The following is a 13,069-nucleotide window of genomic DNA, read 5'->3' on the forward strand; positions in this document are numbered from 1 at the left end:
CAATATAGCAGTATATTTCAAACATTTATTTCTAGGGGGAAAAAAGGTCAATTATCTGCCAGGAGAAAAAGACCATTTCTAGTCTATCAGCCAAGTCTAGAAATAGGATTAATTTTATTAACGGTGATACGACAGTGCTTGTGAACTCTTGAATCTGACTGGTCAGAAGGTGTTGATTTTTTTTTATTATTATTATTTCATTATTTAACATCAGCTGGTAGTGCTGGCTGAAAGGCAAACCACACAATGCAAAAAAAATTATCTTAGCATCTGAAAATATATTGAATATAGTCAAATGTATCTAGGATTTCATATTATAAGATTACAGTAAATTTCTGGGCATTTTTACTCATTTCAAGCTTGAAATAGTCTTGTTGAATTGGCAGATACAGTATTTTCTCTAATAAGCCTAATAGTAGATTTGTTAAATGTGTTACTTAATTTTAAAAAAATAAAATAAAATAAAATTAATTGTTGATATGGGGACATTTTCTTTAAGGGAATGTTTACGGAAGGAGTCTCCAGTGTCAGCATTTTATAACGGTCACTAAGTTTTCCACCAAGGCTCTTCTAGTAACATGAGAAGTTGTGTTTGTTTGTTTCTTATTCATTTCAACAAGAGAGAAGAGGCTGGTGAGGGAATAACATAAGCAATAACTTGTTTCAATGCACATTCCATAACATTAAATTGAATTATAAATGGTTAAAAGTGCAATGTTGTTCTTTAATAAATTAAACATTGTAAGCCTTGAAAAACTGCTGTGGTATAAGATGAATAAAACACTTATGGTGAGACATGGTGCTGTTGGAAAATAATTAATTGTAAGGTGGTAGTCATTATTTTTCTAGCACACTCATCGTGTTTTATTCCATATTTGATGGAATCATTTAAAATCACTACAGAAATACAGTTTAGTGTGGAGCTTTCCAGAAATACAATCTGAGGCCTTGACCTTTCAAACTGATCATAACAGTATTTTAATGCATGTCAGACAGTGTAATGATATACTGTATCTTCTTAAATAAATAAATAAACATAGAACATAAGTGTTATTTAACACTTTGTTTTTTGGAATGACTTTACAAATGCTCCCCTACTTCTGAATGGACCAATCTAAATGTTAAATGTTCGAGTATGGGTGCAGAATGAAACACAGCCACACTTCCGGGTTTGGCCTAAGCTCCGCCTACCGGAATGTCACATGAAACTCACATGCCTCTGTCAACACTTCCTGGTTTCGAGGTTTGTGCAGCAATGCAGGTTTGGCTTCATGTCGCGGTGATTTTAAGCGTTTTCTGTGAATTATCAGAAGGTAAGATATGTTATACACTGGAACTGTAGTAGAACTAATATCAAAACATGATTTATCCTCCTTTGTAGTTGTACTAAAAAGTCGTTCGTTCTTTTAAGCCTACAATGTGTAGTCATCTATGCATGACTTCCATGTAATTTATTTACTGAATGATGTCCTGAATTCCTGTGTTTAATTTTCTGGGATGTCATCAGACTACTTTTTTTTTTTTTACAAACGTCTGTGTTTCTTGCTTTTATTAAGCTGAGAACAGTTAGAATTCATTGCCAAGCCTCTTCTAACTGTATTTGTAGCTGTTAGACATTACATATAGTTGTATTAATTTTGTTAAATATTGCACAAGTCAAGTAACGAAATGAACATGGTGAGTTTTATGACTTGATTTAGGAATTCAAGCAGGAAAATTAACCATGCTGAACTCTGGAAATACAGGAGCTTTGACAGGTGTCATCCATCCATCCATCCATCCATCCATCAATCAATATACGCTGGATGGGAATCCACACACACTCACATTCACACCTAGGAGCAATTTGGTGTATTCAATCCAACTACTCGCATGTTTCTGGGAGGTGGGAGGAAACTGGAGAAGCCAGAGAAAACCCCTACAGACATGGAGAGAACGTGTATAGAAACTACACACAGAGGATAATCCACTTGACCCTGGACCTATGAGGCAGCAGTACAACCTGCTGCCACACACTCACTTACTTGTTGAAAGCTACATCTGTGTATCTGTGTTATCAGGTGATGAATTTCGCTTTGCATCATATTATGGAGAGCACATGGTCCTGCAGAGAGCTCCAGAGAAAGCCGTCCTGTGGGGGTATGGCACACCTGGAGCTGAGGTTCAGATCACTTTAGCAGGACCACAAAATGAACAAGTAAAATCTGTTCCTGTCCTTGAAGGTGAGTAACAATAACTGCTTAATATGAATGTTAACCCAGAAATATGTCCTGCTTGATGAAATCAATTTCTATTGAGTATCGATAATAAACATTTATTGGACGTACGGTACTATAGTACATTAAAGGAGACCTATTTTGAGCCTTTTTACAAGATGTAATAGAAGTCTCAGGTGTCCCCAGAATGTGTCTATGAAGTTTCAGCTCAAAATACCCCACGGATCATTTATTATACCATTTTGAAAATGCCCCTTTTTGGGTGGAACCAAAAACATGCTGTGTCTCTTTAAATGCAAATTAACTGCTGCTCCCTGCCCCCTTTCCATAAGAGGGCTGCGTCTTTACAGCTTGTGCTTCGGATACTACAGCAACAACAATTCAACAACCAATTTGACTGACACCGTAAATAACAGTCTTCAACACTATATGTATGACTTATACAGACAGTAAGCTCTGGTCTCTGTGAATACAATTAGAGACCATGTTAACTTTAGCCACATTAGCCTTGGAATCTACTAACAAGCACATTCGGAAAGGCAATTTGCAAATATTTACAAAATATGAAGTGTGATACTTGCATCTTCTGGATATGAAGCTGGATCATGAACATCTGGTACTGATCCATGCTTGAGAACCAAGTTTTTAGCAAATCCTGCTTTGTATTGACCCTCATTCACAAAGCAGTCTGGTGTAAAATGAGATAAGGTATTTTTGGGGCACATTTCCTTCAAAATTAAAACTTCTCCACTGCATCTTCAGTGCCTCTGATGCCGGGGGTAGATGAAGACTCTTATGTTCATTCTAACAGCTGACAACAGAACACTTACAACGCTTATGAAGCTGAGACGTTTTTCTTATCACTGTAGCGGCTGCAGCGCGGGGAACATGGCGGACTGTGTGCAGCTCACTCAGGGGAGGAGCTATGCTAATAGGGCAGTGTCCCTGGGCAGGGCTTGTTCCAACGTGACATCACGTTAGGGCAAAAATGAAAACTGCTCATTTTGAGACATTGTTTATGATTTATTTGGAATACTAAAAAAAGGAGTGGGTGGATTTTTACCATTGTCAGGTGGTTGTGTACACACACCGCCGACACACATTTATGTTCAAACACCATTTAAAAGGGAATTTTGCATAAAAGGTCTCCTTTAAACTCCATTCTGTGTTATTTTATTGACCTTAAAGATATGGTAATATGCAGCATAAGTATCTTATCATTATGAATCTTAAGCTAATGAACTTATAAATCTAAAAAATAAAGAGGATAAGATGGATTACAGTACTACTTACTGCAGGCATTTGGAAGGTGATTCTTGATCCGGTTCAGGCTGGTGGTCCCTATAATCTGACTGCTGTTCAGAAAGGAAACAAGATTGTACTCACAGACGTGCTGTTTGGAGATGTTTGGTTATGTGGTGGCCAGAGCAACATGGCCTTCACACTCGGTCAGGTGAATGTTCCATCTCGTTTTGTTTTAAACAGAAATATCATAATTCAAGGAATACTCAGAATACTGCAAAAAAACTGCTAAAGGTTATTTCTCTCATTGAGAGACATGTTTCTGGTTTTCTTACAGGTATATAATGCCTCAGAGGAGCTGGCCATGGCCACTAAGTTCCCTAATGTCAGGGTCTTCCAGGCTGCACTGGAGACGAGCAGTGTCGAGTTGATTGACCTTGCAGGTGTCGAGATACCATGGTCCCGTCCTACACCAGGTATGAACATAGATGTCCATAAAAAACAATGAGGTTTCTGTGCTACACTTTATATACTTGATATAAGATCAAGAGGTTCCAGAGGAACCTTGATTTCCCGCCAATTACGAAAACAAACAAAAAAAGGAACCGAAACACACATGAAATCAGGAACTAATCACTTATCCTGTTGCAGGTTAGATAACATATTTTCCAGACTATGAAAGATTTTTTCTATAGTAGTTGCAAATCTACTTATGTTTTGACACATACATTTCTGAAAGTTGCTATTGGCTGACAAGTGTACAGTATTAGGAAATTTAGCGCAGTGCTGTTGAATTCTCGGAGCTTAATGGTCGGAAGGTGTTGAATATTTTCCTGTACCAGCAGCTCTGAAAGTAATTCCAGCTGCAAAGCAAATCACAAGTTTATACGGTATTAATGTTCTAATACTTTATCGTTTCTATAGTCACAGCTTAGACTGGGACTTGTATGCAGGACATACCTAGGACATAATTATTTTCAAAAAAAATTCGATAGGGTTATGTTTTCTGAGACATTAATTTAGCATTTGTAAGAGTCTCTAGTGTCAGTGCTTTGTAATAGTCAGAGGTAAAGCTGTAACTTGAATTTTTTGCCATTTTTGGCTTCTCTGTAACATGACCAGGTGCATTTATTGTCTTGTTAACTTCATTAGAAACAAAAAAAAAGAGAGGCTGGCAAGGGAAGGATCGTTTGTACAATTGTGATGCTTGAAAGTTTGTGAACCCTTTAGAATTTTCAATATTTCTGCATAAATATGACCTAAAACATCATCAGATGTCCTAAAAGTAGATAAAGAGAACCCACTTAAACAAATAAGACAAAAAATATTATACTTGGTCATTTATTTATTGAGGAAAATGAGCCAATATCACATACTGTATCTATGAGTGGCAAATATATGTGATTTTTTTTTTTTTTTAAACGCTTATATGTAATATACTTTCAGGCACTGCTATAAGTAGATAGTTGGCGATGTTCCACAACATTAAATGAAACTATAAACCAATAAAACTTGCACCGTGTTGCTCTTTTAAAAATATTTAGCCTTGGCAAATTGCTTTATAAGAAGATTAAAACACTAGAGAACATGCTGTTTTTGCAAAATAATCAACTTTAGGGTGGTAAGAGTGGCTCTGTTTTGCCTCATGCTACATCACACCACCCTGTTATTGATTATTTTTCTATAACAGCACACCGACAAGCATACTTAATTAGCTAACTGGCCATTTTGACTAGGGATTATTTGCAGTGGATTAATGGATTCATAGGAGTAATTCTATTGATTGTGTGTATAATAGATTATGTGAGTATTTAATAATTAAGAGGTTTTTAATGAGATATAACATACCTGTATCTACATGTGTTAATAATTCATCCAGTTTTCCAATTTCACAATTTTCACCATGATCAGATATCATTTGCATGTTCAGTGCAACTATAACATTCAATTCTTACCTACATTGTATTTGATTCATATAGAAGGTTTCTCATTTCACATTCACATTTGTTATAGATGGTTATGTGTAGTTTATAGGATTTTGGTTCTCATTGTACAATTTCGTCTGTCTACACAGATACATTTTCAGGTTTAGTGAGCTGTAAGGGTTTTGTTTTGTTTTTGGTGATAATGGATCATCAGTTTTTGCTTTGTTTTCTGTGTTGTATCTGTGATTGTAGAGATCCTTAGAGGAAAGGATTTCACCCACTTCTCAGCCGTTTGCTGGTTGTTTGGCCGCTACCTTTACGAGAGTCTGAAATATCCGATCGGGTTGGTGGAGTCGTGTTGGAGTGGGACCCCTGTAGAGGCTTGGTCCTCCCTCAGAGCACTACAGAGCTGTGGCCTCAAGGAACCTGAGAGCAGACCCCCAGTATACACTTTTCCCAAGAGTGCCATGAGTAACAGCTTATCATACACTGATAAGTATGTTTATAGTCTTACCATATTTTCCAGACTGTCATTTTTTGTACTTGGGTTAAGACGAATCCCCAAAATTTTGTTTGATTACAGAAGGAATTCATTTATACATTGAGTTTGTTTTTTTTGGGGGGAGGGGGGGGGGGGGGGTTTGGGGGTTTTTTCACAGAGTTATGGTTAAATTGCATCTCTATATATAGCAATGAAAAAAAAAATTATTTCACTGTCCACTCATGATCTAAGCTCTGCCTGCTTGGAACAGTCATGCCATGTCTTTATCTGAAAAGCTTGTTTCAATTTGTATTTCATGAAAACACGAGAATTTCTTTTAAAACCTTTTTGTTTTAAGAAATTTAAGTTTCTAAATGTCCTGCATTTATGAAATTTTGCATGTTGATTCCTATCCCTATTAAGAATGTTATTACAGAAGAATTTCCTCAAAATGTTTATAGAGAAAAATGGCATAAAAATATATATTTTATGCCATTTTTCTCTATAAGCATTATATTTATATATATAATAAATACACAATTTTCTAACAAACATTTCTTTAAAAGTCTTCACAGTGAAATAAAATTTTAAATTCTTAAATATTTATAGAATATATCTTTTGGTTTTATTATCTTACATTTTCGAAGAAGGAGCCATTTAAATAAATTTAAGATACTGAAAAGGGAATGAGCAATCAAACCTGCAGTGTCTTGCCTTAATGTAGCAGCCATTTTTATTTTATATAATGCTTATTGAAAAAGTATCTAGCTGACGGTTGACCTAGGCTTTTGCCTGTGCTTGGCCATTGTGATTTTTTTTGGTGTACACTGACAACTTTTATAAAGATCATTTTAATTTTTTACAAGCTGAACTTTGGCAAAATCTGGTTATTTCCAATTTATTTTCAAAATGGGATTTATAGAGATCTTTCATTGGATAACAACGGTTAATGCATAATAGCTTTAAGTTTAATAGAGTGGGTAATATGGTAATGTTTTGGTATTTAAAATCTAATTTTATCCACATTCTGTCCATTGTGAACTTCACTGTGTGCTTAAAGTGAACAGTGGAATAAAGTGTGGAGCAGTACAGTGTTATGGAATGCCATGATCCACCCTCTGCTCAACATGACCATCAAAGGAGCCATATGGTACCAAGGTATTGATTCTCATGCAGAGAACCAAATCACTTAATAAAGTGTGGCGTGGCTCAGCTTTGCCCTGCTGTTTCTCAGGTGAAGCCAACGAACAGTACAACCAGGACAAGTACTCATGCACTTTCCCAGCTATGATCGATGACTGGAGAATGGCGTTCCACACAGGCTCGGAGGGCCAGACTGCACAAGATTTCCCATTTGGATTTGTACAGGTACCATGCAGAATCATAGCTTTAATCATTAGGCTTAATTCACTGCACTGTTGAAAGCTGCATTCTGATTGGACGAAAATTTAAATGATTAATTTTCTATAACACGGCTGCAAGGCAAAACACAGGTTTATATTAATCCGCTTTATCGTTTCTATAGTAACACAGGGAATTGTGTGGCGGATGTGTCGCGTAAATGGATTTTTAAAAAAACATGCAGGTGTTAATATGGTGAGGTTTTCTGTAAGATGTTTATTTAGCACGCTTGTAAGGAGTCTCCAGTGTCAACGCTTTGTAACATTCAAAGGTAAAGCTGTAACTAAGTTTCCGTCTTCAGAACGTGTCTTATTAACTTCAAAAGCGAAAAAAGAGAGGCTGGTGAGGGAATGTTTTTATCGATGTTCTAATTTAAGTTATGACAGGAATTAACATGTTTAGCAGACATCCCACAAAGGGTTCAAATGTACAACACCATTCTTTAATAAATAAATACATTGAACTCCTTGACAAGTTGCTGTGGTATGAGAGGCAGGCATGAAACATATTGGGACATGCTGTTACAGGACAGTGATCAACTTTGGGTTGGTAACAGGAACTCTGCTTCACGCCAGACCACATTACACCAGCTTGTCATTGATTATTTTACTAAAACTGCCTTCCTCATTGTTTTATTCCTTACATGTCAAATAGTACTTAGCCTAAATATGAATTAGAGACCCAACTTCTTGCTTGAATCTCTTTGAATCTGCTGGTGTACAGAAGATACACAAACGGGTATATTTTAAGTATATTAAAATGAAAGTACAAACCCCAGAAAAGTGTGATTAGATTGTTATAATGTACTTTGTCATTAGGAAGGTACAAGGAGTGCACATCATGTCAGAACTAAGGTAATTACAACGTTTCAACTTGTAATAACTGCTCACGTCTTCATCCAAGTTGTAATTACCAGTTGGAAATCATACCGCGTGTGATGTTACATTATAAATAAACACGACCGAAAAATGGCCGCTGCTTCAACAGTTAAAGTAATTAAAAGTGTAATGTAATGTGAATATGAATAGGAACTACCTTTTTTTTTTTAACCAGCATGAATAAAATGTATATATTTATCTTAGACTTCTGATATTAAACTGGACTTGGTTCTCCCCAGCTGAGCACCTATAGGATGGCCACACAGGATGGATTTCCAGAGATTCGCTGGCACCAGACAGCAGACTACGGCTTTGTTCCAAATGAGCGCATGAAGAAAACTTTCATGGCTGTTGCTATGGACTTACCAGATGTGTTGTCACCCTGGGGCAGGTACTGTATGTGTGTGGGTTTGTAATGAGGGTCGAAACACATGTGAAAATGTCTTAAATATATAAACACCTTTTGGCTCAGAGGGTTTTTATTCACGCTTTAAATTAATGACAATTTAAGCTATATATAGAAAAATATACACACATGCTGTACATGGTATCATAAATAATTTTTATATAAGTGTTTTATTTTTTTGTTACATAATTTCCTCACCTAGAACATTTTCACATCATATACATTAGACAGACGTGCTATTTTCATAGTGTTTGTGCATTTCTAACATTTTTGCATGGAAAAATCTGATGCCTTGAGGATGTAGTATGTGACATGAGCTATAAAAAGTAAAATACCTATGAGTAAAATTATTTGTGTGTGTGTAGCATTCACCCACGGGATAAACAGGATGTAGCGTACAGGCTGGTGCTTGGTGCGCGAGCTATAGCCTATGAGGAAACGGGCGTGTCCTTCAAGGGTCCTTTTCCCATCCGGGTCCTGATTGAGAACACCACCATAATCATCACTTACGATCAAAAAATCAGAGCCACGCTTTCCAGTGGTACTTTTGAGGTATGGCTTGGTATTATGTCATTGAGTAATATTTATTATGTTTCAATTTTATTTGTATAGTAGCTTTTTACAGTAGACATTATCTCAAAGCAGCTTTACAGAAATATCAACACGGTATATAGATATTAAAGGTGCGAATTTATCCCAACTGAGCAAGCCACTGAGTGGCGACGGTGGCAAGGAAAAACTCCCTAAGATGTTAAGAGGAAGAAACCTTGAGAGGAACCAGCCTCAGAAGGGAACCCATCCTCATCTGGGTAACAACAGATAGTGTGAAAAGGTTCATTATGGATGTATATGAAGTCTGTTTAGCCTTAGAAGCAGCCGTAGTCCCAGCAATCTGGAATTGGAGTAGATGAGCGCTCCATCCAGATGTAGGACATCCGAAACGGATCAGGCAGGTCCGGAGAGCAGAGAGGGACTGTGCTTAGCCTAACAGAAAGTCTACGCAGGGTAGGCTTGAGTAAACAAACACATTTTAAGCCTAGACTTAAACACTGAGACTGTGTCTGAGTCCCAAACACTAATTTGAAGACTGTTCCATAACTGTGGGCCTCTATAAGAGAAAGCTCGCTATTCGAGGTACCGACAAATAGCCTGCACCTTTTTATCTAAGTAGGCATGGCGGATCATAGAAAACCAAAAGTTTGCTTAGATACTGTGGAGCGAGACCATTTCGTGCTTTATAGGTCAATAATAGTATTTTATAATCAATGCGAGATTTCACTGGGAGCCAATGCAGTGTTGATAAGATCGGGGTGATGTGGTCGTATCTTCTGGTTCTAGTTAGGACTCTAGCAGCTGCATTCTGGACTAACTGGAGTTTGTTTGTGCTCCTACTGGAACATCCAGACAGTAAGGCATTACAACAATCTAGTCTAGAGGTGACGAAAGCACGAACTAATATTTCTGCATCATGTAGTGACAATGTATTTCTTATCTTCGAAGTATTTCTGAGATGAAAGAAGGCTATCCTGGTAATATTATCTACATGAGAATCAAATGATAGGCTGGAGTCAATAATCACACCAAGGTCTTTTACTGCTACACATCATGAAACAGAAAGACCATCCAGAGTAACTTTGTGATCAGAAAGCTTACTTCTAGCTACACGTGGTCCTAATACAAGTATTTCTGTCTTATCAGAATTAAGTAAAAGGAAGTTAGTTAGCATCCACCGTCTAATGTCCTTTACACATTCCTCAACTTTATTAAGCTGCTGTCTGTCCTCTGGCTTCGCTGAAACATACAACTGTGTATCATCAGCATAACAGTGGAAGCTAATTCCATGTTTACGAATAATTTGGCCTAGAGGTAGCATATATAAAGTAAAAAGCAGTGGGCCTAAAACAGAAAGTAAAATGTTTGCAAGTAAAATGTCAAGACTTTCTCTGCGATGATGATGATAGACAAAGTAAGTTTAAAGTGGCCGATATGAAGTCATTTTCCATCATCTGGTTGCTTGTGTGTTGTCTCCACTACAGATCTGTTGCTCTAAGGAGAAGAAACCGTGTACCTCAGGTTCCCAATGGATTCCTGCTCCAATGAAGCAAAAGGAAAGTGATTCTGTCGTGATATCAATAGCTGAGTGTCCCGTTGATAATGTAGCTGCTTTGCGTTACGCGTGGAGTGACTGGCCGTGTGCATTTAAAGCATGTCCCATCTACAGCGCAGACGGAGTCTTACCTGCACCACTGTTCATCAGTGAACGATGGCCAACACACAGCTGATTATGGAGTCAAAAACAGTTCCTCTGTACATACAGTATGTGGAAGAAATGAAATACTTTCAAGACACGCCGCATGATCGTATTTATGAATAGAACAGTTGACAGCTGGGGATATCACAATTTTTCTACAGGTGGTCCGTCAGCGATTTAAGGTACTAATGGGGTTATTAGTTCAAATCCCAGAACCGTCTGAGAGCTACATTTGAGCATTTGATGATTCTGATGTATAAGGTGAACTCGGCAGTGGGTAGGAATTGACATGACAAAAGTAAGCCAAATGAGAAATACACTTTTGGTGTATATGCTGCTACTCCATGATTAACCTGCAGGTGGGGATATTGTCAAAGCGTGCAGACAAGGTTGCGAGTCTAGGAAATTTCTGAAGTGTATGTACAGTAGATATAAAAAGTCTACACGCCCTTGTTAAAACGGCAGGTTCCCACCTTTAATGTGAAATTGCAGAGTATACAAATAAAGTGGCAAACAGTCAGACACATTTTAGGGAAAAATAAAAAGTTACAATAACCTGGTTGCACAAATGTGCACACCCTTTTATAATTGGGGCGAGAAAAGATCTGACGATTTACGTGTCATTCTTTTACTTCACAAAAACCTGCCATTTTAACAGGGGTGTGTAGACTTTTTATATCCACTGCACATAGTGGTTAAATCAGTTTACCATTTTTGACATATTTGCACTCATATTTTTCTTTAATTTTCTTCAGTTGCTGTAATAGGACAATAAATAAATGTAATTTGTTATGAAAATGTGTAAATTATTATTAATTTTCACACTAATGAAACAGCAAACAGCAATAAAGCACTCAGATTTACCAAAGAGATCATCTCTGTGTTCTTGAACATTTTGTTTTTTATTGTACATGCAGTCCTTTACTCATGAGCTTGGGCAGAGCTCATAAATATCCAGTGAGACCCTCTTACTCCCTGGACAGGGAATCGTGTCCTAGGAAGTCCTCCTGAGTGACCACAATGACGCGGAGGGACTGTACAATAGGATCTCGCGTGATTCGTACCCTACCCTGCAGCCTAAACTGACATGCACCCTAGAGCGGGAGCTCATATGTGGTCTTGTTCAGTCCTGCATGAAAACTGAACGAGATCCAACACAAACAATCTACAAACATTCACGGAGAATGCTACAAATGAATCAGACTAGAATGACATCGCCATAAATGTAATTTAAATGTGAACTTTCATCATTTCGATTCTGATCATCTCTAACACAGATATAAATGCACGAATTTAACTTTGCGGACTTCTGCACCATGTCTATAAAAGCAGAACCAAATTCATGCCAAGGTTCATGCTCTCCTTTGGGTCCTTTTTAGTCCACCTCTGGTGTCCCTAATGAACCTCCTGCCCTGCCCATGGGTGCACTGTTCTGTATGGTTTGGCTCTGTTTTTGTGCTCAGCCTAAACCACTCACATAGCCTGTCTGATCTCACCTTGCAGCTCTCATGTGCCCAAACCACAAAGCATTCTCACTTTTGCTGATGTGCATTTTGGACAGGATGTTTATAATCTGCTGACAAATCATGCAAATCCCACAGAAGCAATGCATTAAAACTGGCTCCTCCTGGGTTGAATAGGTTGGACAACATGTGACCTTTGAAGATGCAAAGCAATTTTAAAATGTAAAAAAAAAAAAAAAAGACATTGTTAGAGGAGCATTGAAATGTTTGTGTTTAGAAATCATTAACCGGTTATTAAGAACATTCACATACTCTAGGTAACAGTTTCTACAAATGTTTGAAGTATATTGAAGTGTTTGAGGTAATCCTAGTATTATACCACAGCAGTGTTGAATTCTTAAATCTGATTGGTCACTTTACAATAAGTTACTATAAAACAATCTATGACTTGTAATTTGAGCCTAATAACAAATAGATTTCATTTAAAAATGAGAAATGTTGCTCTGGTGAAGCATACTGAAAGACATTTACTTAACTATAGGAAAGAAGTCTTCAGTCTGTATCAGCGTGTTGAGATAAATCTGATGCTTTAAGTTTTATACCATGAGAGAGAGTCTTCCAGATGAGGGTTATGCATTTTCTCAGTTATTTGACAAGCTGCAGTTTTTCCATCTTATTATCTTCAAGATAGAAAAAAGACAGGCTGGTAATGGAAGCACTGTTTATAGCTGCTATAACATAGAGTAAGTGATAACAGGAACTAACTTGTTTCATGAATGCTCCACAACATTGAATGTAAAAATAAA

The 13,069-nt window shown here is 37.2% G+C and overlaps 1 protein-coding gene across 1 annotated transcript; it reads left to right on the forward strand.

Moving 5' to 3' along the window:
* Positions 1 to 1,013: 1,013 nt before the first annotated feature.
* On the forward strand, positions 1,014 to 11,957 carry siae (sialic acid acetylesterase). Its single transcript, XM_053622667.1, has 10 exons — positions 1,014 to 1,313; positions 2,061 to 2,222; positions 3,515 to 3,669; positions 3,796 to 3,934; positions 5,636 to 5,879; positions 6,925 to 7,022; positions 7,099 to 7,232; positions 8,383 to 8,534; positions 8,915 to 9,101; positions 10,586 to 11,957. The coding sequence occupies exons 1-10, from the start codon at positions 1,196 to 1,198 to the stop codon at positions 10,829 to 10,831; spliced, it is 1,635 nt and encodes a 544-aa protein (XP_053478642.1). The 5' UTR covers positions 1,014 to 1,195; the 3' UTR covers positions 10,832 to 11,957.
* The last annotated feature ends 1,112 nt before the right edge of the window (positions 11,958 to 13,069 follow it).

The sequence above is a fragment of the Ictalurus furcatus genome, chromosome 4, assembly GCF_023375685.1.
Source record: "Ictalurus furcatus strain D&B chromosome 4, Billie_1.0, whole genome shotgun sequence".
Lineage (NCBI taxonomy): Eukaryota > Metazoa > Chordata > Actinopteri > Siluriformes > Ictaluridae > Ictalurus > Ictalurus furcatus.